We start from the raw sequence: 26,585 nt of genomic DNA on the forward strand, positions 1-26,585 counted from the left end.
GACTAAAAAGATTATTGCAGTAACAGGTTTAGATAAAAGAAATCAAACTTTTCATGCATTTAGAGATGGAGATAAAAGGCTTCATAATTTTAGCCTAGCTAGACCTTAGAAATGAAGTTCAATGTACTATGTTTTCAGGATTTACTAAAATCAGGTTGAAAATCTAATGTCTTAATTCACACTTCCCGAAGCATGGACTAAAGTCCCAAGCCTATAACCCCAAATAGGATATGGTGACTTTCTATCCAAACAGGATTTCCTGGCAGACAGATATTAGCAATTTTTTTTTGTTCTTGTGCCAATTAATGACAGTTCTAAATCCACCTGCACCTGCATAAATTTGTCATTTATCATCTTGGGCTATTAAAAAATCTTTGGTTATGAAGTAACTTTGTTATACTACTTATAGTATGCCAGAAATAATACCACAAAGTAGGAAAGGTCATAAAAACAATACTAACTTTTCAGGCTAATGGAGGAAGAGTTAAAATTTTTCAAATTAAGTTGCTAAATATTTCTACTGATTTTTTTAGAGAAAGCCACAGCCCTATGAGATGAAAATATTTTGGAAGATGAGCTCTTTCTCTACCTGGAATTTGTGGGTTAGAGTAGCTTACAACAAAATGAATCAACTTGCAGATTTTAAGCTCGTAGTTAATTTCAAAAAAATTTTTATTGGCATAAAAATGAAAATGTTTTAAATAAATTGGCACCAAATATTCCACTTTAGGGTATATACATTAGGGTCAAAAAACTATTTTATCCCTCTTTGCTGTTTTTTCCCCTTCTGCCCACTTTCCTGGGTGTTGGGGGGGCTCGCTGACAACAGTCACAAATCCAGCGACCTAGGAGAAAAATTGTTAGTTAATATAGAGTGGAATTTTATTTTTATAGGACTGAATATTAAACCACTTAAGCTCTCCTTCCTTAGCCATCACTAATGATCATCACCAGTGGATTTTCAGTGGGAAGGACATAGTCCTGAGTTCCTTAAATAAAGGAAGAAATGAAAACATCCCTTTCGTAATCAATGTACCCAATGCTGTGTGAAATTAGGTACAAGTTGGGGGAGGGGTATACAATGATAATGGATCTTTATAATCCTTTCTGAAATTAAAATAATTTCTTAGTTTAAAAGCTCAATAATAACAAATCCTAATATAAACCCTGTTACTGAAGCTGGCTGTTCTCAGCCTTCTCAGCAGCTCTTATAGCACTCTCCTGTCCTGGTGTATTATGAGGACACAGCACTTTAAAACCTCTAAGTTTGAAACTGGACTACATACTTGATCTGAATTACTACAGAACTCTATTTGCTTGCTTCTAAGTGATTTCCAAGAAACTTAGTTTTAGGCATATATTTTATAGAGTATTATACAGCATTAACTATGCAAGTAAGTTCTAAAATTGCACAAGTATCTGTGTAATGATGTGGTCCAGTTACTGTGATTTACTCTGAGTCTGTGTTCATTCTAACGTTATCTGGAATTGTCGTGATGCCTCAGCTCATAGGAGTGTATTCTACCATGTATAAAGGTGAAGCAGTCACTCTCTGTAGATAACATAAAAAATAAAATCAAAGCACTGAAACACTGATGTTCTGTTTCTTCGGCTATTTCACTAGAAAAAGCCAAGCTCATTCTACACATTGAACTATACTTCCAAAACGTAAGGCTGAGCTGTGGCCTTCTGACATCTCATTTGCCCTTCAAGTTGTATTTATGTAAGGATGAGAAGCAGGTGGACATGAACTGGGTAACCAGCTCAGTCAATCATGTTTGAACAGAAGGCCTTCATCGTTACAGTGTGTATGCAGCCTGAAAAGAGACACTGGGAGAGTCTCATCAAAGACACGCGCTTTGTTTTCATCTTTACCTGATGGAATAGCACCAAGGCCCACACAAAAAGTATGATAACCTCTGTCACACACATCACAGAACATCATTTCTTCTTCATGGTGGGGCTGTCCACATATAATGCAAGTCTTACATTCCATGCACTGCCATGGGTAGGTCTTAATCATAGAAACAAGCTCCATGGTCATGTCCAGGCAAGAAGGGTGGCCTAAACCAAAACCAATATTAGCGGTATTTCACAAAAGAAGCTTTGACTTATTATGGCATACAACATACTAGCTTGCTTTAGGACTTGTCAAGAATGACTATAATTCTTTTTTTATTTTTTTTTTTTTTGGTGGTACTGGGGTTCCTGGAAGCCCTTCTACCTCTGGGCTACACTCCCAGACCTATTTTATATTTTGAAACAGGGTCTTGTAAGCCAGTGTGGCTGGCATCAAACCTGCGCGATCCTCCTGTCTCCTCCGCCTCCCAAGCGTGGGCTTACAAGTGTGCGCCACCACGCCCGGCTGACTACAATTCTTAATCACCAATGACACAAAAATTCAATGCAGAAAAAACACATGGACTCTGTACCTCACAAGATGACGCTTTGGTGGAAGAGGAGGTGACAACTCTAAATTCTAGTTTTTTTGAGGCAACAAATAGGGTGGGGTTAAAAAATCTTAAGAAGGCATCTCCATACTTACCACTGTTATCACACTGGGAGCAGTGTATAAGTGATTCAGCCTTTCCTTTCTTGTTGGACTCCTTACCCTTCAGACAAATCCCACATAGAGCATTTGGAATGACCTTTGGCTGGAAGGGTAGAAGAGGGCTATAAATTCATGCCAGAAGAGCTTACTATGGTTCAAAAGGAATTCTGTTACTTCATTATCTTTTTGGTAACTTACTTTTTGAAAGACATAACTGGGCATGAGTCTGCTTATATCAGCCTACAGCTGAAAGCCTTAAAATTTATTCTAAAATTTACTAAACATAATGGTCACCTGTTAAGATTAAATGTAGCATTCTACACTCCCTATATGCACAGTTTGATCTGAACCTGAAGGAAAAATGCAATGCAATGTCAAATGTCACTATTAAATAGAAGAGAAAATCTAAGTTACCAAATGACCACTACACCAAATTTTAAGCAGCTTCTACACTGACTTCGTTTAAATTCTTTTTTTCCAAAGTTGTAAAACTGGATCTTTAAAATCTAAATTAAAAAAAAAAACAGTATTTTAACTAAAACACATCTCATTCATACATGACCATAGGCATAAATGTTTATGGGAAAGTGAGTTGTGTGATCATTCTCTCAGCACCCTATATTTGAAGAGCATATGCCAAAGAAGGCGTTCACAACCATGAAATGTAAATCACCCTAAAGGAAAGTAAGTTTCAGACATAAAAAAATCATAGTCACATAAAAATACAAAGTATGATTCATCTTTCAGATTAAAAACACATAGTACTTGGGCCTTAAACATATTTGGCAACACATGGAAAAGAACAAAGGAAAAGGTTCCCTACACCTAAAAATGACCAGGGCAGACAGGTACCAGTACCTGAGCACCACAGCCCTGAGCTACACAGTGACACCCAAAGTGGAGGAACATGTAAATAACTGGTGGAAAAAGAAGAGAAAATGGAGTCAAAGAAGGAGATGGGTCATGAGCTGGGAGGGACAATACTTTAAGTAGAACTGTTACATTTCTGCTTTATCCCAACATAGCCAAACACATCTTATATATTCCTCTCCTAAATTACTGCAACCAAAGAGGAATCTAAACAAAAAAATGTATGTAAAGTAGTCCAGCATGAAATGTCTCATTGCCGCCTTCCTATTCTTTTAGGCTTAAAGAATTTGTTCTTCATTCTTTGAAGTTTCCATTTTTTAAATTATCTTTTTTTGCAAAAGATGACAGAGGCATTCAAAAAGAATTTTTGGCTTATTTATTTAAAAAAGGCAACCTTATACATAAATATGATAAAACAACTCTAAACAATCACAAATGTCTCTACAAAATAATAAATATCATGGAAGTTAAACATACATATAAAATGTTACTGTTGACTATGCTACATCTCCTATGTGTATCTTTATACCCTGCTCCCCCCCCAACAAAAGGAGAGTCACAAGCTCAAGTTTTGAGCTGTGCAGTGGTTACCCTCCACTACTGCTGCTACATACGCACAGAGCTCTCAGTGTCCCTCCACCTACAAGTGCACTTCTGCGATCTGAATTCAGGTTTGGCTGTGATCAAACCTGTAACTGCCCAAATATATAGCAAGAAAGCTACTTCTCAATCCACCAAAATAAGTCTCTCTTGGTTATGGTACCTGTACTAAAAGTAAAAGACACATGTATTTTATATTCGTAGTTTAAATACTGGCATAGTAATTACTTTAAATAGCTTTCACTAATATTTTGGAATTAGCTACACAATATTAAATTCTAAAAGAACTCCTCAAAGGAGATCCTTTACAAAACAAAAGTCAAAAAGAATAAAACACAAAGCTAGTTGTTCACATTCTAGAGCAAGTTCTACAATCATTAAAATATACACATATGTCTATAATAAAGAGACACTCAGGAAATTTCAGGTTCCCTACTAAGCTCAAACCATAACGCTTTGTTAAACCACTCACAACTGTTCTTACAACAGCCTTCATGTTGAGGAAGAGAGAGGTGGAGGAGAGACAGTGCTGCAGCACGGCCCACGTGCTCCCGAGCACGACACACAGCATTCTGTGTGCCTCAGCAACTGGCTCCACGCAGCCACAGAGGACGGCAGCGCGGGCCTCGCAGGCCACAGGCCACGGCAGCTGGGGAAGCCGGCTGTCTCCCGTGGGCTGCAGAGTGCAGGAAGGAAGGAGGAAAACAGTGTGCAGAACTTCTCTGAAGATGAGTGGAATAGGACCCTAGTGTGTCAGATAGAGACACTGTCTTCTACTTCAAAGAACTAAAACACCCCGGTTTCCTGGGGACAAATGAAGTACTCATCTGAATCATTCTCGGCATCTCAAATAAAAGGCTCACAGACACTACTTTCCCTCTTGAAAAACAGCCAAAGATAAGCGAGACCTTTACGGTAAAACTTATATAGTATAGATTTTAATTATATACTTATAGGCCTACATCCTAGCAATTATGCTTTAACTTCAGGTTAATGTAACCTAAACAATACTGTCCTACAAACTAAGGGTAAGCACTAGTGAATCTTATTAAGCAAGATATCATAGATACATTATCATCTTCCTTAACTTCCGTGTGTGTGTGTGTGTGTGTGTGTGTGTGTGTGTGTGAGAGAGAGAGAGAGAGAGAGAGAGAGAGAGAGAGAGAAAGAGAAGAGAGTGCTTCAGCTTGAAGTACCCTAATATTTAGGCACATCTTGGCTTATTAACACTTTTCATAGACAGGTTAACTTTTAATGAACACATTCACATTAATGTATCTTGTCTACATACTCGCTGTTCCCACCTTTAAAATACCTGAAACATTTTTTGGTAAAAAAGACATTCACAGACTATAAAATGTATATTTTGCATATCAGACTCCCTTGAGTACTATTAATTTGGGTTACTCTAAATGATTTCTTATTTATTAAATCACGGATAACGTGGATAGTTCTTCATTTTCAGCCTATATTTTACAACATCTATTCAACGTTCTCTTTTTTAACCCATGATCAAACAGGCTCACTGTTTGAAAGCTCTGCTTCACACTGAAGCGCCCACATGGCAGTGTGCTCTGAGCTGCCTTTCCCAGCGGAAGCTCTTGGACCAGCGCACACATTCGCCCACGCAGGTTCAGTTTCAAAAGTTTAATCTTTGGAGTTCATCTGCTTTCAATTATTAAGAATTAACTTCTGTCTTTAGTTTAAAAAGCTTAGATAAGTTATATCTATAAGCAAGTACAAATGTCACACCGCTGCAGCCTGTCGGAGCCGCCTTCGGAAGGCAACCTCGCTTTGTTTGCCATGGGCTGCAAAGACATGTACTTTTAAATTGACTAACATAAAGGCATTTTTCTAGTAAAATATGGAATATGCTAATTTGTTGGGTTGTTTTAACTAGAGGAAAAGATAAATGAACTGTTAGAAAGTGCTCTGGTTAGGGAAGATGACAAACAGCTCACTTCAACTTGTTCTTGTGGGTCATTTACCACAGTCCCAGTGCTGATGCACAGCGAGGTCACAATTCCACTTGGCAAAACTTTCCTCACCATCTTTTCTAAAACCTTCCTTCAATCCACCTTCATAAATCACAACAGAATGCAAACCCCAACACATGCCAAGCCAAAAGAACTATGTACTTTACCATTCAACTTAAAACCATACAGCCAATTCTATTCCATTGATGGTATTCTTAAGTCCTTATATACAGATAAGGCGACTCACCTCTCAACTAACCTTCTGAAGGGGAGGGTCAGACAGGAAAGAGGAAACATTACTAATAATAGTTGCTGACAACCTACTATCTTACTCTGAGAATAATCAGATCACAAAGTTAGCAAGTATGTTTCAATGCTTATCATAACATTATACTGGCTATTTGCTGAGGTTATGCTAAAAGCCACCAACGTAAATAATGGGTGTTACTATTTTCTAGATAGAAATGTTAGATAATTTGGCAGATGGATCCAATAACGCTTGGATTAGCCCCATGTCTTTCTTCCTGAAGGCACTACAGAAATGCACCTCACGTAACATTACGTCCACCCACACTTTATATCTTGGCAGGCTTAGCCACAGAAACTGCAAGGATATCAATGTATCAGAGGATTATAGCCTTTACTCTGAGGAAAGAAAGCATAAAGTTCTCCGTATGAAATAATGTTTAAAAACTCATACTTGCCTGGTTATTATTTAAAAGGAAAAAAGACTCATCAATTGTACATATCCAGAAAACAGAAGCTCAACCATAGCAGAAGAGACAGGAAAGCCCCCAGAGAAGTAAAGCAAGAGAGCGCAGACAGGCGCGCAGGGCAGCCGCCAGGTCGCAGCAGGAGGTCCGGGCCGCGCGGCTCAGAGCTAACACGGCAGGGAGAGAGGCTGGGCAGTAAAGAGGCTCATCAGGGGCTTTTTTCTTCTACCTTGTACCCAGGAACTGATTTGGACAGAACAGAGCGCTTGGAGCCGTCTTTTCGTGGTGTGGCAGCTTTGTCTTTCGATCTCTGTCTTCCTGGGAAGGTGTCCTCCTGGCTGTCTGGAGGGCTCTCCCCTTCAGACACATTGCCCGAGGAGCTGTCCTGGAGCACATAAGGCAAAACACAGATTTCCTGCCGTTAAGACAGACCTGGGTGGACCCCGGGGCATTCCACCTCCAAGCTGCACCCCCAGTCTTATTTTTTCTTCTTTACTTTGAACAAGGTCTAAGTTGCAGAGGACCTCACTAAGTAGCGGAGGCTGTCGGTGAACCCATGATCCTCCTATCTCAGCCTCCCAAGTCCTGGGAATACAAGTGTGTGCACCATGCCCAGCTTGAATCAGAATTTTTAAACTATGAAAAACAGCCGGGCATGGTGGCGCACGCTTGTAATCCCCGTGCTTGGGAGGCTGAGACAGAAGGATCGCGCAGGCTCGAAGTCAGCCGCACTGGCTTAAGAGACCCTGTTTCCAAATAAAAGATATAAAAATGGGTCTGGGAGTATAGCCCAAAGGTAGAAGGGCTTCCAGGAATCCCAGTACCACCAAATAAATAAATAAATAAATAAATACACTATGAAAAATATTAAAGTTTTATAGGTACATCATTTGAAAAATATAAAGGCCATTCAAAATACAGAAAATCTATTTCCAGTGGAAACTAAAATAAGTCCCACAAAAAACTGCCTAAGCTGGGCGTGGTGGCCCATGCCTGTGATCCCAGGATTTGAGAAGCTGAGACAGGAGGGCTACAGGTTGGAGGACAGCCTCAGCAAGTAGTAAGACTCTCATCAACCTAGCAAGACTGTTTCAAAATAAAAGCAAAAACACAGAGCTGGGGTTACAGCTCAGAAGTAGAATGCTCTGGGTTCAATTCCCCCACACACACATAAATATCACCCTTCTTATTAGTACAATATGGTTTAAAGTTCAATCCATCTCCATCTCTAAGTAACTGATTCAATTTTATTTTCTGATTTACAACAAGAACAGAATCATCTACTGCGTCTATTATTATACTATACAGAACTTCAACACCACTTTTTGGGTTTTGTTTGTTCCTGGGGATTAATCCCAGGGACCTTCTATCACTGAGATACACCCATTATATACCTCTTATCTTATTTTTTAATTTGAAACAGGGTTTCACTAAGTCACCATGGCTGGCCTTGAACCTGCAATCTTCCCATTTCAGCCTCCTCACTACTAGGATTACAGGTATGCACAAGGCACCCAGCCAGCATAGCTGTTGCATGGCCTTACAAGTAAGTGCAGGTGTTTCCACTAAGTAACAAAGGACATGAATGAAGCCCTTCAGCTGCTTCGATGGTGCACACCTGTACCCAGTACTTGGGAAGCTAAGACAGGAGGATCGCAGATTCAAGGCCAGCCTCAGCTATTTAGCAAGACCCTGTTTCAAGATAAAAAATGAAAAGAGCTGGGGGTATAGCTCGGAGACAGAATGCCTCTGGGTTCAATATTACACACGAAAGAAAAAAAAAGAAAAAGGATGTTTTGATAAAGTAAAATTTATGTAGAGCCAATATCCCCAACCATCTAAAACAGCACCTGACATTTCAAAGTGAAAGACCTCACCTTATGATTGTTTACTTTCTTATTTTTTCTAATTAAAATAACAATTGTCTGTTCATATAAATCATAAAAATTACAAACAAAAAAATTAGGCTATCCAGCCTAAAAGATGTCCTGATACGAGAAGAGGACCACAAATACGTCTCCTTTACCTTCATTCTTGTAGGTGTTTATACCCTACAGATGCCCTGGTACTCGAATACACACCCTACACCCCATAATGTGCCTTCATGTTTTAAAACACAATGAATCACACTTTTACTATCTGTGTGCTTGCAGGCTGAAACATTTTTGTAAAGCATTATGTGCATTTTATCCTATTGTAACTATGCTTAAAATGCATTTCTATCCTACAAATATTATATAATATCACTCTCTGTGGACTAAAATTTATTTCTAATTCCACTATGAGAAATGCTCAACACTCAAATAGACATTTTGTATGTGTGTATGTGTATATGTGTATAGGTGTGTATGTGAGGTCCTGGGGGCTGAGCCCAGGAGCATTCTACTTCTGACCTACAGCCAGATATTTTTCTGTTTTTTTGTTGTTGCTGTTGTTGTTTGTTTTGTTTTAATTTTGAAACAAGTCTTGGTAAGTTGCTGAAAACAAAGTCTTGTAAAGTTGCTGAGGCTGGCCTGCAATCCTCCTGTCTCAGCCCTCCAAGGACAGGAACTAAAGGTATACACCATTGTACCAGCTATCAATTTTTTTCTAGTTAAATTTTGCCAGCATCCAATTAAGTCCTTAGGACAAATTTTTAGCAAATTTGCTGAGTCAAAGTCTATGTAAGTTAAAAACTCCTTGCTTGTTGTCATAGCAAGACAACAAAAATGCTTTCCCACAATGTGACTCCGGTGCTGCTCCAGCAGCAGGCAAGCCCACCATCACGTCAAGCACGGCCGCCCTCACCCGACGCGAGCTAGGTGGCGGGGTGCCAGGGAGCACGGCTTCCAAAGGCAGCACGTCCGCAGCTCAGGCTGTGGTGTGAAGACTGCCACACAAACTACTGAAAGGCACACCTAGAAGATCAGCCGTGTCATCACGGGACCACAGCCCTGGACACCAGGCACGTTCTCTGCTCCCACCCACAGAGGCACCAACTCCCCACTGTACTGGAACTGCAGTGCCACGAAAAACAAGCCGTGCAGGAAAAGCTGGCAAACAGCAGAGCACAAGGTCAACATGGTATTTTCATAGGAAACCTAAGATTAAGCAATAGAACACAAGTTAATGTTTCCCCGAACCAATAAAAATAGTATCAGTATGTTTTGTTCCATATCTTAAACTACACAGACAGCAATTTGGGCTAAAAAAAAAATGGTAGTGGGGAATGGTGGCACATGCCTATTATCCAGTACTTAGAAGGCTGAGGACAGACTGCAGGTTCAAGGGCTGCCTCAGCAACCTAAGAAATGAAATAGGGCTGACGGTATAGCTTGGAGGTAGACTACTTTTGATCCAACCCCCAGTACCAAACCCTGCCCCCCAGAAGATATAATGTTCAATATCCCCACCTTGCCTATGTTTAACAATAAGAAAGTATCTTTGAATATAAAATTTACAAAAGCCCAGGGAAAGTTTATTTTTATCAATATATATAGCAAACTTTCTTGATGAAAGCTTTCTGGAAGCTTTCTCAAGTCTTTTTTTAAAGTGTGACCTGAGCATGGAGGGGCACACCACTAACTCCTGCACTGGGAGGCAGAGACAAGAGAAGCACAGCCTCGGCAACGCAGACCATTCCTAAATACAAATAAAACCAGGCGAGGGGTGAGGCTCGGAGGGAGAACACCGGAGGTCATTTCCCAGCACCAGCATAAGACAAGTGTCGCAGCACAGTTCAATTTAACATTTCAGAAAAGCCATTAGCAAACATTCAAAGAGAAAGGAAATGCTTCCTACTAAAGATAAACACTCCTACCGAAGCGCCTTTATTTTTCCGTTTCTCGTCAGCCCGACCATCCTCAGCATCGTCTGAGTCGCCGTCACTGTCGAGGGCAGGGAGCTCGGGGTCCAAGGGGGGCTCGTACAGCGCGGTGTTCAACGGCAGATAACGCAGCTCATCCGGTGAATACCTGCGTGCAGAGAGGCTGCTGTTAATTTCCCTTTCCCGTTAAATGTGAATACACCAATTCATAGCTGCAAAACTGATCTTAAATACTTGATAAATACTCATCTGTCACAAATACTTGAGAAAAATCATCAGAGATAATTTTTCATTTGGTCATCAGGAAGGGGGTAATATAGGTTTAAGAACCTGAACATTTTTCACTAGACAACCACAGAGAATATGCACTTGATTTTATCATCAGAAGATAATTTGGGGCACAGTGGCACACACCAGCAATCACATCGACTCCAGAGGCTAAGGCAGAAGGACTAAAAGTTTGAGGCCAGCCTCAGGAACTTAGACCCTGTCTCAAAATAAAAAGCAAAGACGGATGGGGATGTAGTTAAATGGGAGAGCACCACTGGGTTCAATGCATGCGTGCGCGCGCGCGCGCACATACACACACACACACACACACGATAACAGCACTCTTCTTTTCTCTCAACCCAACAAAGAAAAAGCTACATAAAATGTCAGCAGACCAGAGACCTGCCAAGAGCAGAGTGGTGCCAGGAGCAGCACAGAGGGCCTGGCCCTCCCTGGCCCTCCCTGCCCCACTCCAGCTCCAGCTCCAGCCTGCTCCGGCTGGCAAGCTCTGGCTACCTGCTTTCATTTGTCAACAGGTACAACCACCTACCTCGAGAGACAGACGTGAGGGTTAAACACACCCAAGCATCACAGTGCATGTGATACTACTTCAGGAACAATCTCAGTAACAAATGGCTCTAAAACGGTCTGTGAGGCATGTACTCCGCCACCTTCTGCGTGAAGATAGACCGGCCGTCCCGTCCCAGAGGCAGACAGCATAGACGGCTGAAAACCTGCGGGGACCAGCACCCCTCGCCTGGACATCACACCAAAAGCAAAGGGGGAAGCAGGCTGGCAGAGGACTCAGTAGTTCACTGACCAGAAGATGTAAAAATAAAAATTTCTGTCCAAGGTTTAAATTGACTTTCAAATACTAAGAATGACTCTATTTCAAATTCTTTTTTCTAAAAAATATTCTGTTCCAAAACACAAGGTTTAAAGATGAAGAAAAAGCTGAGATTTTGAAGCAAAAGAGCCCTGTTTCTTTTTTTTTTTTTTTCCTTCTTAGATTCAGGTGGAGAAGAGACTAGCAGCCCTTGGGGCACACCTATCAGAAGTAGCTGGGCGCGATGGCGCACGCTTGTAATCCCAGCATCTGGGAGGCTGACACAGGAGGATGGCGGTTGAAGGACAGCCTCAGGTACTTAGTGAGGCCCTTTGCAACTCAGTGAGACTCTGTTTAAAAAAAAATAAAATATAGGGCTGGGGGGTGTAGCTCGGAGGTAAAATGCCCCTGGGTTCCATCCCCAATACCAAAAAAAAAAAAAAAAAAAGGCAGCAGCCTAGTCAGTACCACGGCGGGCACTCTGCATCCTGCATCAGTGCTTCTCAACTCTACCTGCACAGGGCCACGCAAGCATCATTGAGATGCAGTCCAGGCAATGCATCTGGAGCTGTGCCCACAAGTCTGCATTTGCAACACACTTGTAGGTGATACCAGTGCTGCTGGGTCATGGGCCGTCCTTGAGCAACGAGGTGCCACAGGTCCCCAGCACCCGACTGACCAACCACCACAGGGTGGACAGCGACGGGGCTTCGTCAGCAGAGCTCACTGGCTGAAGGGTGCTCTTCACCACAGAACCAGAGAAGTTAGCACAAACGCAATTCTATACAGTGCCTTAGGGTAACATTCATGAACCCCAACGTTGTTAGCAGGCAAGTATGAAAGGCTCTGAAACCCATGGTAACTGAACTACAGGAATACCTCTTGTAATACTCCTGGAACTGCCCGGGGATGAGCGCCACTGGATAGGAACTGACCCTCGTCCGCTCTGTCGGCAACACTTTGTACTTGCCTTGGGGGACCTGGATGACCTGTGTCAACAGACAGAAATGAGATCTTGATTCCACCCACACCAAGGACATGGGCTCTAGGCCGAGCAGCCCCGCGTGTGCAGCACCGTACACGCCCACCCCACACGCGTCCCTGTAGCTGGCACCAGGGGCTACACGAGGCTGCGTGGGCCTCGCCTCCTGCTCACCGTGAGCGGTCCCTGCGGAAAGGCAGTGCTCTTGCTCATCACTAACGGCCGTGAGCGGGCAGCTTAAAGGCCTCTCCGTACCTCAACTTATTCTTCTACAAAGAGGAACCGACACTAGCTCCAACCTCACGCGGTCCCTGTGAGAACTGAATGGATCTGAACGTCTCGCACAACCACCCGAATGCGCGGCAAGCATAATGTATCGCTATTAATCATCTCCTTCGCAGCACATCAACCACAAAGCAAAGGAAACCACACACCGTGAGCTCCGCATCATTCAGAGTATCACTAAGAGGAGATCTAATTCTGGTAAGGAAAAGGACACCGAGCTGGTACCCAAAAAAATGACAGTAAAGTGCATGAGGACCAGGGAGCAGTGCTAGGCAGTGCGCAGCCAGGGCCGCACAGCAAGGCCAGCCTACGTGCGTCTGCAAGTCAAAGTACGCCCTCCGCTCCTCCATGCGCTCTCGGTTCAAGTTGCTGTTGAACTCAGCGGCCTTCCTGGCAGCTTTCTTGATGTACTCAGGCACTTTGCTGGCTTCCACCTTCTGAGTATTCTGTTGTTGCATTTGCTGAAAAAAATATCCTGGTTGAAAGTCACCAACAACTTTACAAAACGCCATTCTCCCCAAGCCAAGTAAAAGATGCTGTCACCACAATTACTTACAGAGTACTCTTTATAGTGATCGGTAATTCGCTGACGTTCTTTTTCTTGTAGAATAACAGAATATTCAGCATGTTTGGCTGGATATTCTTTTATCATTAAATCAATTACTTCATCACTACGCAACGCTGTTAAACCTATTTTAGACCAAAAGGGGGGGGGGGCAAAGATCATCTTTTAAGGCTAAAGGAACAAAACCAATTTTCAAAATTAGCTTCTCCATAAAGCTACATTTAATAAGCTTTAGAGCCAGGCGTGGTGGCGCACGCTTGTAATCCCCGTGCTTGGGAGGCGGAGGCAGGAGGATCGCGCAGGCTTAAGAGACCCTGTTTCCAAATAAAAAAGTATAAAAATAGGTCTGGGAGTGTAGCCCGGAAGTAGATGGGTTTCCAGGAACCCCAGTACCACCAAAAAAAAAAAAAAAAAAAAAAAAAAGCTTTAGAATACTGGAAGCAAAGTACTCTAATATATTTGAAAATAAAACTTAGTATTTATACTGAAAAGTCAAACAATTAAAAAGATTATCTTGCCAAGAAATCAATTCTTCAATCAAATAAGTTCCTCTGAGAATCTATGTAATTTATAAACATATATCCCTCTACTTAGAAACAATTGTTAAATAATGATGTACACTAACCACTAACAACACACAATACTATATGTATAGAAAAACATAAAATGGGTTTTCAGTTTTTCAGTGTACAGTATCTCAGTCTTCAAGTTCCATACACTGATGTAAAACATCAATCAACTTAGATTCCCAAAATAATCATCAGTGGACATATCACATCTCTAATTTCCAAAAATGAAGCAAACAATTTAGTAAGTGAACAGTTAAGTCTATCTTGCTAATTTTGTATGATATCTAGGAACGGAGGTAAACATCCATCCGACATCCCCTATGAAAGCTCCGCTTGAGAACTCAGACCAAAAGCGTCTACTACCTAGAGTGCACTGGGTCTCCGTGATGACATTCAGCTCTCTCAGGTAGAGTTTTTCCTTGTGAGACAAGTCTCGTCGCTCTAAATCTCCAAAGAAAAGAACAGAAAACTATTAAAAATAATAAAAATGTCATGCATTTGTAAAACATTTTCTTTTTTCTGTGTGTGTGTGTGTGTGTGTGTGTGTGTGTGTGTGTGTTTGCTAATGGGGATTGAACCCAGGGGCATTCTACCTCCTAGCCACACCCTCTGCCCTTTTTATTTTTAATTTTGAAACAGGGTCTCACTAAGTTGCTGAGGCTGATTTCAAACCTTCGATCCCACTGTCTCGGCCGCCCAAGTACTGAGATTACAGGCATGTACCATCACACCTGCATTGTAAAACTTTTAAAAGATTTAAAAAACTTTATTTTTAAAAACACTTCATATTTACATATTTCAAGTATTATTAAGGGAACTATACAATTCAAGAAACAAGTCAGAATTAAACTGAAAATAGAGTAATTCAAAGGTAAACATAAATACTTTTATTAACACAGTTCATTAGGAACAGACCTTCTTACATTAATATTCCTAAAATCAAGGAGGAATGGAAAAGAACCCAAAACTTTTGGCTATAAAATGATTTTTGCCTAAAAGTTTGCTCACAAAATTAACATTTCTCATATTGCCATAAATCAGGTGATGAGATAAGACTATATCAGTAGTGGAAAGAGATGTTGAGGACATTACTAGCTGAAAATCAGCAAACACAGATATAACCTACACCAGGAGGCTCGGAGAGCTCGGGGCAGAGAGCTTGCGGGGCAGGCGAAGCCCTGGGCGACCCCGTCACTGCAGGGGAGGGCACGTGTTAAACATACTGTAAATAACTCAAGCACAAGAATTCAGACATTGACAGGTAAGAATTACTATTAGTTAAAGCTAAACATAATCTATTACACAAACTAAGACTTAAGTACCTGGGTACTTCCGTTTAAAGGAGGTCACACCCAAATATTCGCTGACTTGCTCCTGAAGCATATAGTATTCTCCTGTTTCATCAGGTGGCCATTTGTACTCTATCAAATTTTCTGCTGGATAGTAACTGAAGCTAAGTAGAGAAATACATATTATGCCTTAAACGTCGCTTTTATTATATTTTAATTGATTTTATTTTTCAGCAGACTTTGAAAACTATTTTAAGTTATTTAAATTCTTCGTTGTGACTTGATTCATGTTTATCAAAAAATTACAAAAAACAACATCTGGCTATCACATCAAAAAACACACTGAAAATAACATTTTCTATATATCAAAAAAAAAGAAGACTCACAAATGCTTGGAACAAAGACATTTTCAGCCTAAGGAATGAGACCAAAGCAAGGTAGTGATATAGGCTCTGAATTCTATCTTTTTTACTTAACCCTAACTACAAGTTGTTCGACCACAGAAGGTACTATATAAGCAACTTCCGATCCTTGTCTGCAGACACAAACGGCTGAAAAATCAGAACTCTAAAGAGCTATTTCTCAATAAACTGAACTATAAATCATAATTATTTGTTCTCATGTATACTCCACAAACCCAGAAGCAAAGAATGAATCTGGTTTGAAGGTGCATTACAGTCACTCCTGATGCTGAACAGCCAAGAATAGGTTTCAGGAGCCCGGTCACGGTGACTCCCAAACCGAGGCAGAAGGTGATACGATTTACATCATCTGTGCATTTAAGACCCACTGGGGGAGACGATGTTCCCAATACTGATGCTAGGGACTGGATATCCACCTAGGGAAGTATAAAGCTGAACCCCTAGCTCATATCAAATATAAAAACTCAAAATAAATCAACAAGACATAAAAGCTAACTCAAAAATTGATTTGGCAATGGTTTCTTAGATTTGACCAAAAGCACAACACAAAAGGAAAAAAACCCAATCTGAACTTGATCAAAATAAAATGTTGTACATCAAAGAACACATCAACAATGAAATGCCAACCCACAGAATGGGAGAAGATATTTACAAATCATATGTCTGATAAGGTATCAATATCCATAATACATAAACAACTCCTCTAATTCAACAACAATGGATAAGTATATAAAGCCAAATAAAAAATAGGCAAAAAAAAATTTCTCCAAAGACGTATATGGCTAGCCAATAAGCACAAAAAATAATGTAAGTATTTACATTATGGAAATGCAAATCAAAATCATGATTTCACTTCACAGTTTTAGGATATTATCATAAAAGCAGAAAGTATCAATATTAACAAGATATGAAAAATTAGAAACTTTGCGTTGCTGGTGGGAATGTCAAACGGTGCGGCCATCGTGGAAGAATATTTGGCAGTTCTTCTCAAAGCTAGACACAGAATTACCACGGAGACACTTGTGTCATCCTTTGGTACACCAAGCAGTCTGAAAGCTCATATTCTCTGCAGCACTATTCACTCCGACCAAAAGACGGCAAGAGCCCGGTGTGCATCAACGCATGAACGAGTAAGTCAAACGTGGCACGTGCACGGGATGAAGCCGCTCGGGCAGGCCCCAAAGACCCTGCTGAGAGAGTCACGCACAGACGGACAGAACGGTACGGTTCACCTAGTGAGGAGCCCAGAGCCACACGACTTACGGAGACAGAGAAGAGGGTGGTGGCGGGGAGAGGGTGGCAGCTCCGGCCTGACTGCGGGTCCCGAAGCACTTGGGAACTGCTTGGTGGTGATCGCTGCAGGACCTCCTGAGCACAAGGAACTCAGACCGCTGAAGTGCGACTGAGCAAAAGCTGCGGTGGTGTCTGAACCTCCAAGCTACACCCATGGCCCTAGTTTTTATTTTTTTGAAACAGGTTTTCACTAAGTTGCACAGGGCCTCACTGAGTAATTGAGGCTGGCTGCGACCCTGGGATCCTCCTGTCTCAGCCTCCCAAATGCTGGGATTACAAGCGTGAACCATCACACCCTGCTCCTATTTTATTTTTTACTCTGAAACAGGGTCTCACTAAGTTGCTGAGGCTGTATATATATATATATATAGTGTGTGTGTGTGTGTATATATATATATATATATATATATATACATACAGAGAGAGAGAGAGAAGTATATATGGTATATATACTATAAAGGTTCACTATATACTATATAGTGAACCTGTGAGCCTCCTGTCTCAGCCTCCCAAGTCCTGGAATTACAAGTATGCATCACCACACCCAACCAAAAATTTTTTTAAGCAACATTCAGTAGTTAAGACCAACTCTGTGTCACTTTATAAGACAGGAAAAAAATGTTCTTCTATTATGAGTAACTGTCTGTGCCAGGGCTAGAGACAGGAGAAAGAGTAAGAAGGAGCACATACAGAGAAGAGAAGCGACCACAGAAAATATTAGGCAGTGAAATGACAGTACCCAAGATCCTGACTTGAAGTCTCACAACTCCTAGAGCTGTCTCCTGAGCCCATTCGCCGTCTTTTGGATGGCTGAGTCCCATCATTTGAATTATCTTCATTATCATCCTATACATTTAAAAAGAAAAAAACAGAAATAAGGAATGAATAATAAACAAGTAAAAAATGATTACTTCCCCCTCTTGCTAAAAGTCTCATCAAGTAAAAGGCTAACTATACCAATATTAATTTCCTACTCTAATTATAAAGGAACTAAGAATTCAACCTAAGCAAGGCCTGAAACAGAACTATGATCTGGTGTTCAGTCTAAGCAAAATAAGGAAATTTTCAACTGACCTGTAAATCTACTTTAGCTTTCTTACCAATCATGGCTGAAAGGACTTCTGCTTTTAATAAACGTGCAACACTGGCTCTAAAATGAAAGCAAACCCTCCTACCCAAGCTAGGGGGGGAAGTAAGGAATATTTATAGTATGTATGTCAGAACTGGCTCATGAGACCATTCTACTTGACAACTTCAGACACCCATCCTTGTGAGAAGGAAACACAGAGAACTAAAGACAGGTTGCTAACCCTAGCCATTTATTTATGCTGCGAAATACACTCTAATAGGTCATCAACTGACAACACTGGGTGTACAAACACCCAGACGGGAGCCTCTCCTAAATAAGCAGACATATATCCTGGGTGGGTGGTGTGCCGTGGATCGAACCCAGGGCCTCCTGCCACTGCGCTATAGCCCCAACCCTTTTTATTTTTGGTACTGGGGACAGAACTCAGAGGCATTCTACCTCCAAACTATATCTCCAGCCTTTTTATTTTTTTTATTTTAAAACAGGGTCTTGCTGAGTTATTGGGTGCTGACCTGGAACCTGTAAACTTCCTATCTCAGTCTTTGAGGTACTAGAATTATGGGAGTACACCATCACACCCAGATATATACATATAGCATGGGTGTGTGTATATGCATGTGTGTGTACAAGTATGTGTGCAATATACTATATAAGAATAACAAGGCTATAAGTTCAACCAATCCATCAAGGAGATGAAGTATCAAATATTAGGAAAATTATTATTTACCTATTAAACAAGGCCCAAGGTCTACAAATCATGTTTTTAAATCAAGGTCATGTAGCTTGTCACAATTTTGTTAAATATGACGGTCCTCTTGTTACATAATAAAAGTAATACTGCAAAAGACAAGACAGGGCAGTAACAGTGGCCAAGCCCACCAGCTCTGAAGTGCTATCCACACTGTCTCCTACTGGGCACTGCCCTGCACTAGCAAGCTGCCTGGTTATTCTGTGTAAGTGCCTCCTGATCTGAAGGTCTAGGCAAACAACAGCGCTCATCCCTTGTGGCTAAGGCAGAGAGCAGGCGCCGGCACCCAGTATACAGAAAGCGCTCAGAGCACAGACACACGGGTAACAACTGGTAAACGGTAGTGGATTGTGGTAGTCAAATGTCTCCAGCTCTCAGAAATTCACTAGGATCCTTTTCTAAGTAGTAAAAGAAACCAAACATTCTCTTTTCGGACTTTACAAAATATCCATTCAACTGAGCAGTTAAGTAGGAGCTGAAGAATGGTATAAATTATTTTTAAATGTAATAAGTACCACAATTGCAATATCTGATGCTCGATACTCCAGAAATAATTACTTTTAAGCAGACAAGTACCTATTTTCTATTTCCTTTGGGAGTACCTTTCAAGAGGAGGTGGAGAGTGCTGGGGATGGCACCCAGAGACTCCAGCAGGTAAAGCTGCTCTACCAGAGCTGCACCCTAAGCCATTTTTAAGTCAATCTGCTTTAAGAACATTTCTCTTTGACTAAAAAAACTGAAACACTCAAAAACAGACAACAACAACAAAAGACAGAATAAAAGCCACTCAAAAAACTGAGACTATAATTTCATATACTACATTAAATGTTTTAAGTTTGCCACTACAAATTCTAGGGAAGTGCCTACTTAAAGAAATACATGGTCAGCTGGCCTTTCTGCAGAGGAACTGAAACGGCAACATCCTTCTAGTATGACAGGAAGGGAATTGCTGGGACATGAACAAAGAAGCCTGAGTGTGGCTAGGCCTGGTGAAGCACCCCTGTGACTCCATTACTTGAGAGGCTTAGGAGGACCCCGAGTTCAAGACCGACTTAGGAAGACACTGTTTCATAATAAAATATAAAAAGAATTAGTTGTGTAGCTCAGAAGTAGAATACCCCCAGGACAACTGAAGTCCGTGTTTAAAGGAATCCCAAAAGTATAAAATCATAGATCAGCACTACAGAATTGAGGGTGAACACTCTGTTTGAGGAGGACACTTTCGTTCACTGCACAGGTTTGGAGTACGGGGAGGTCTCGGGGTACAGGGCAGGCATGGGGTACCAAGAGAGCTTCGGGGTTCCCCGCAGGCCTCGGGGTACGGGGCAGGCCTCTGGGTATGCGGCAGCCCTAGGAGTATTGGGCAGGAGCCCTCGGGGTCCCGACAGGCCTCGGGGTACGGAGCAGGCTTTGGGGTCCCAGGCAGGCCTGGGGTCCGGGGCAGGCCTCGGGGTCCCAAACAGGGCTCGGGGTCCCGGCAAGTCTGGGGTCCCGGCAGGGCTCGGTGTCCTGGCAGGTCTGGGGTACGGGGCAGGCCTCGGGGTCCCGGCAGATCTGGGGGCCGGGGCAGGGCTCGGGGTCCCGGCAGGCCTCGGGGCCCCGGCAGGTCTGTGGTCCAGGGCAGGGCTCGGGGTCCCAAACAGGGCTCGGGGTCCCGGCAAGTCTGGGGTCCCGGCAAGGCTCGGTGTCCCAGCAGCTCTGGGGTACGGGGCAGGGCTCGGGGTCCCGGCAGATCTGGGGGCCGGGACAGGGCTCGGGGTCCCGGCAAGTCTGGGGTCCCGGCAGGGCTCGGTGTCCCGGCAGGTCTGGGGTACGGGGCAGGCCTCGGGGTCCCGGCAGATCTGGGGGCCGGGGCAGAGCTCGGGGTCCCAAACAGGGCTCGGGGTCCCGGCAGGTCTGGGGTCCAGGGCAGGTCTGGGGTCCGGGGCAGGTCTGGGGTCCGGGGCAGGTCTGGGGTCCGGGGCAGGTCTGGGGTCCGGGGCAGGTCTGGGGTCCGGGGCAGGCCTCGGGGTCCCGGCAGGTCTGGGGTCCAGGGCAGGTCTGGGGTCCGGGGCAGGTCTGGGGTCCGGGGCAGGCCTCGGGGTCCCGGCAGGTCTGGGGTCCAGGGCAGGTCTGGGGTCCGGGGCAGGTCTGGGGTCCGGGGCAGGCCTCGGGGTCCAGGGCAGGCCTCGGGGTCCCGGCAGGTCTGGGGTCCGGGCAGGCCTCGGGGTACCAAGTAGGCCTCGGGGTCCGGGGCAGGCCTCGGGGCACCAAGCAGGCTTCGGGTCCGGCAGGTCTGGGGTCCCCGCAGCCAGGCCTGAGGTCCCGGCAGGCCCCGCGGCCCCGCCGCCTCCCGCCGCCCCGCCAACTTCGGGAACAAAGTGCCGGCGGCGGCGCCCGGCCGGCCGCCCCAGCCTGCGCCGCCGCCGCACTTGTTGCCCGCGCTCACCTTGGGGGACTGCGCGCCCGGGGTGGCCGGGTCGCTGTCGCACGGCCGCGGGGACAGCGCCGCCCCGGGCCCGGCCGCCGCCATCAGCCCCAGCGCCCCGCGCCGCCGCCGCCGCCGCCGCCGCCGCCTGGGCCCGGCCGCCGCCGCCAGCGCCGCCGCCGCGCGGGCCGCCCGCCGCCCCGGCCCCGCCCCCTCCGCCCGCCCGCCCGGGGGCCGGCCCCTGCCGCCGCGCGCCCCGCGGCCCGCCAGCGCCACCGCCATGGCCGCCGCCGCCGCCGCCGCGGGCTCGGAGCCGGCCAGGACAGGCGCCCGGCCCGGCCGCTGCGCCCGCGCGCCCGCTCGCCCCGGCCGGCCCGGCTCTGCGCGGCTCGGCCCCGCCGGCTCGCCGCCCGCCGCCGCCGCCGCCCCGGCCCCGGCCCCGCCCCGGCCCTGCCGCCCCCTCCCCGCCGCCCCCGGCCCGCCCTCCCTCCGCACGTCAGCCCCGCCGCCGCCGCGCCGCCTCCTCCGGCTCCGACCCCCGCCCGCCGGCCCGCCCCGCCCCGGCCCGCTGGGGTCCGCCCCCTCCCCAACGGGGTCCCCGCCCCCCCGCACCTTCGGGGTCCTCGCCCCGCCCATGTCCGCCCCCTCCCCGGCGGGGTCCTCGCCCCTCCCCGCCCCCGCCCCCACGAGGAGTCCCTGCTACCTCCCGGGTCTCCCTCCCCTCTTCGAGATCCCCACCGAGCCCCATCAGGGGAACCCGCCCCACCCCGGGTCTCTGCGCAGTCCGCGGGGCTTTGTTCTCCGGCGGCGCGGTGGTCCAGAGGCGGTGGCTGCAGTCGGGAGCGCATCAGCAGCCCTGGAGGCCTGGTCCCTCACCCTGTGTCCACGCTGCCATCGTGTTCCAGCTGCATCGCGGTGGAAGGCGCTGCGGGAGTTCCAGGGACTGATGTCAGCATCTATCTGGCTCTGGCTTCAGCAGGCTAGGGCGCAGAGCGGCACAGAGAGGACACACCAGGGCTCCAGAGACACCAAAACCACTCATCAGCTAAGGAAAAGGAGGAGGGGGGAAATGCAGGCCTCAACCTCTATAGGCATTTGATCTCTAAGATTGTAGGCAGGGTCCTTGCCTCTGGGGCTTGCAAAGACCCATCCCCAAGTCTGTATGGGCTCCATGCCTCCAGGACCTGCATGGGCTCCATCCCCTGAAAGGGCCCATCCCCTGCCCTGCAAGTAATCCTGCCCAAGGTCTGCATGGGCTCCATCTGCATGGGCTCCATCCCCAAGTCTGCATGGGCTTCATCCTCTGGCCTGCATGGGCTCCATTCCCAAGCTTTCATAGCTCCATTCCCAACCCTGCATGGATTGCATCCCCAGGTCTTCATGGGCTCCATCCCCTGGCCTGCATGGGCTCCATCCCCAAGCCTTCATGGGCTCCATCCCCTGGCCTGCATGGGCTCCATCCCAAGGTCTTTATGGGCTTCATTCCCTGGCCTGCATGGGCTCCATTCCCAAGCCTTCATAGCTCCATCCCCAACCCTGTATGGATTGCATCCCCAAGTCTGCATGGGCTCCACCCCTGCCAGGGCTCCATTCCAGGGGCCTGTGTGGGCTTCATGAAGGGCTCCATCCCAGGGACCCACAAGGGATCCATGCCTACAAGGGCCACAATTCCTGGGCTGTGAGGTCCCCATCCCTGCAAGGGCCCCATGCCTCCAGGGCCTACAAGGGCTGGATCCCAGGGTTTGTGACACTAGAAGCCTCCAAGGTCTTTGACTCCATCCTAGGCCTGTGGCTACCTGAGGCCTTTGTTCTGGAGTACAGGGGCCTCCCTCCCTCCCTGGGGCTGCCTGCAGGTAACCTGGTAAAGAAAGGGGAGAGGGCTTCATAGGACTCCAGATCCTGCTCCCTCCACTCCCCCAGCACACCTTCTCCTGCTTTCCACCTGCTCCTGTTCAGGGAAGGCCTCACAGACCACATAAGGTTCTGGAAGCCAGGCGTGGGGGCGCACACTTGTAATCCCAGCATTTGGGAGGCTGAGACAGGAGGATTGCACAGGTTCGAAGCCAGCCTCAGCTCCCTAGTGAGGCCCTTTGCAACTCAGTGAGACCCTATTTCAAAATAAAGAATAAAAAATGGGGCTGGGGGTGTCGCTCATAGGTAGAATGTCCCTGGGTTTCATCCCCAGTACCGCAAGGGGAAAAAAATAAAAAGATTCTCGAACCGCACCTGACTTCCCAGCTTTCTCTCAGCGGAGATGGAACCAGACCCCCCCCCACCACCACACACACACACACAACATGCTTGAGAAAGCAGCCTGAAGTCCATAGAAGGATAGGGTGAAGAGCAGCTGTTCCCCAGGGTGCAGCTCAGTTACTGTCTTAATGTGCCACAAAGAAATGATATCTTCCTCCAAAATTCTCTTCACCGACCAGAGCCCGCAGACTCTCTAGATAGAATTTATGGTTAAAAGAAAATGTATTCAGTTGTTTGGTTCTACACTTCTACCGTGGGGATGCTGTCTCCACATCCAATACAAATGTTAAATCTCTCATTACAAGTCAAACAAGCACTGACTCAGACTTTCAGCATGCAAGGCAGAGCAAGAAGGAAATATCTAGTGGGTTAGAGCACCTGCCAGGGAGCTCAAGCCCAGGTGTACACTACAAACACGTCACTGTGCTTCAAGGAGTCAGGTGAAAGGAAGTTCATTTGCAACTAAAAGTTAAGACTTTGAGGTTGATTAGTTTTTGAAAGGTGTCTTAAGGGTGGGGCAGATGCAGGCGGGGTTGTGCAATTGGAAGTAGAAACTGGGTTTCAAGTCTGAAAAAAAGGCTGAGTTGGAAGGTAAGCATACTACGCTCCTCAGTCTTTCTGACTTGGCTTGAGGAGGGGTTACTGGAGGTGGATTCGGAGTTAGGGATGGGATGCAGAGGGAGACTATGCCATGAGAAGCAAGATGTGAAGCCAACAGGTGAGAATCAGCGTGGGCACTAAGGTTTGTGATCATATGTGAGCAATTTAAACTCTCTGGCCCTCCATTCCTCACAGGATAGGAAGAGCAATGCCCATTCAACTATTCCACAGATGTTTTTATGGCAAACCAGCTCTGTACTAAGAACAATGGTGGAGACATTCAGTATCACTGATTCTCTAAACACTGCCTTACCATTTACAAAGTTCAGCTCCAAGTTAGGCACTGGCAATATAGCAATGAAGGAGAAAACTTAAAACTGTGTAAGAACACTTGGAATGTATGAGTATAAATTAAGCATGGTTATGCACACCTGTAACCCCACTACTTGTGTGGCTGAGATAGGAGGATCACAGGTTCAAGACCAGTCTCAGCAACTGAGACTCTCAGAAACCTAGTGAGACCTTGTTTAAAAACAAAAAAGGGAATGAGAGTGTAGCTGGGAGGTAGAATGCCTCTGGATCCAATCCTCAGTAATACACACATACACACACACACACACACACACACACACACACACACACACTATAAATATATAAGTGTAGGTGAGAAAATGGCCTAAGTCCAGAGATACTCAACTTGTGGAAGTAACATGGAGAAGGAAGAGAACAACATGTCAAATGTTAGCAGCCTAAAAGAGTGTTTCAGAAGAGGGACTAATCAACTCTGCCAACTGAAAAGTGGAATAAGATGAGAACAGAAATTCCCATTCTATTAGCAACTTGGGAGTAGTTATCTTGACTGTTTCAGTAGAGTGGTAGATTCAGAAACTTGAAGTGGATTAAGGAAGGAATTGGAGCCAGAATGAAGTTTTATGGTTAAAAAAATAACAAAGGGTTGCTGGGAGATACTGTTTTTAAGCTGGGAGATATCTGTGCGTGACTGCATGCTGCTGAGAATGACACAGTACTGTACACCTATGATCTTGGTACTTGGGAGGCTGAGACAGGAGAATCACAGGTATGAGGCAGTAAAACTTAGTGAAAACCCAAGTCAAGGACTTGGGTGTGTGTAGCTCAGTGGTAGAATGTCCCTGGGTTCAATGCCAGTGCCACATACAAAACGAGACAGAAGGAAAAGAGAAAAGCTATGATTGGCAGCAGGTAGGAAAGGGCAAGGCCTTCCAGCACAGGCACAGGAAGGAATAAGCCACAGGAAGAAACTCCATCCATCCACTGAAACAGGGAATACAGGACCCAACTGCAGCTGTTAGACTGTCTAGGGACTTGGTGATGGAACCTGAAGGACTTTACCTCTGACAACTTTTCTTTCCTTAATGAAATACAAAATGAGATCGTTGACTGGAAGTGAGGGAAGGAGAGGAGTACAGACAGTCTGAGGAAAGAGAACAGCTGTCAAAGAATATGAAAGAAAAGTTTCTAGGAGGTTCTGCTACTGGAAGCTCATGGTCATGAATCTAAAATGAAACCGGCCAGTCAGGGTTTGTGATGTTCACAGCCCTGTTAGCTACTTGAATACAGGCTTGAATAAGGGAGTGATGCGGTTCATTCACGCTAGGAAGAGAAGCAAAGGACTTTGGCGTGTTTGTAAGGGGTTAATGATGGGCCACAAAATCTAATTTGAACAAGGACTACAGTGACAGAGTTTAAACAGTGAGACATTCCAGAGATTCCAGTAAGACTGAAGAACAGTTGCAGGCCATCCTCGCTCTGCATGGCTGCACAGGACTCAAAGATTGCCGTGGAAGCTAAGATGCTCCAGAAAGATCTTAACTGCCAAAGAGAGAGGCTGAAAGTATTCTGGGACATTTAAGAACGTTCACCAAAACTCTTCAAAAGTCATTGCTAGTTTTAAGTGGAGAATTTTAAACGGCAAAACTAATATTTAGTATACCAGTGGGGATCCAAACTGGAGATACGGCAATGGTGGAAAGGGAGGGTCACTTGGGGCCACTTCAAAACATTAGAATCTGTGGGATTAAGCAGCCACTTGGGAGGCGGAGACAGGAGGATCATGCAGGTTCAAAGCCAGCCATGCTGGCTTAAGAAACCCTGTTTCCAAATAAAAAAAGTATAAAAATAGGTCTGGAAGTGTAGCCCGGAGATAGAAGGGTTTCCAGGAACCCCAGTACCATAAAAAAGAAAAGAAATTTAAACTGGAGATATGGATATAAGAATCTAGTTAGTCAGAACTATGAGTTTCACAAACCTATATGTTCCATTTATTTTTGAAAAGTTGGAAAGTAAACACTGCTTACAGCATGTAGTGAGCTATTCACAGTAAAGAGCAAATACCAAGGCCAACGCCACATAAGACTCCGTTTCATGTTTGGCTTCTACCCAGCTGTCCCACGCAACATCCCAGATCCATCTGCTGGCAATCTGTGAGAGAA

General features: G+C 45.3%; 2 protein-coding genes across 2 annotated transcripts in view; both read right to left on the minus strand.

The window, feature by feature from the left end:
• Nucleotides 1-759: 759 nt before the first annotated feature.
• On the minus strand, nt 760-21,381 carry PHF10 (PHD finger protein 10; the record flags this gene model as incomplete). Its single annotated transcript, XM_080700647.1, has 12 exons — nt 21,283-21,381; nt 17,756-17,862; nt 15,335-15,465; nt 14,376-14,459; nt 13,435-13,568; nt 13,190-13,339; nt 12,491-12,600; nt 10,510-10,663; nt 6,940-7,095; nt 2,546-2,654; nt 1,876-2,064; nt 760-845 (listed from the first exon to the last, which is right to left on the minus strand). Exons 1-12 carry the CDS (start codon nt 21,364-21,366, stop codon nt 760-762), a joined length of 1,494 nt encoding a protein of 497 aa, XP_080556773.1. The 5' UTR covers nt 21,367-21,381.
• Nucleotides 21,382-26,463: 5,082 nt separating this feature from the next.
• DYNLT2 (dynein light chain Tctex-type 2) overlaps nt 26,464-26,585 on the minus strand; it is a gene marked incomplete at both ends in the record, with an annotated part of 30,670 nt that continues 30,548 nt past the window's right edge. Inside the window, one exon of the mRNA XM_080700761.1 lies at nt 26,464-26,574. Coding sequence (XP_080556887.1) covers nt 26,464-26,574 — 111 coding nt within the window. The remainder of the gene's footprint in view (nt 26,575-26,585) is intronic.

This window comes from Muscardinus avellanarius (genome assembly GCF_963383645.1).
Source record: "Muscardinus avellanarius genome assembly, chromosome: 8".
Taxonomy (NCBI): domain Eukaryota; kingdom Metazoa; phylum Chordata; class Mammalia; order Rodentia; family Gliridae; genus Muscardinus; species Muscardinus avellanarius.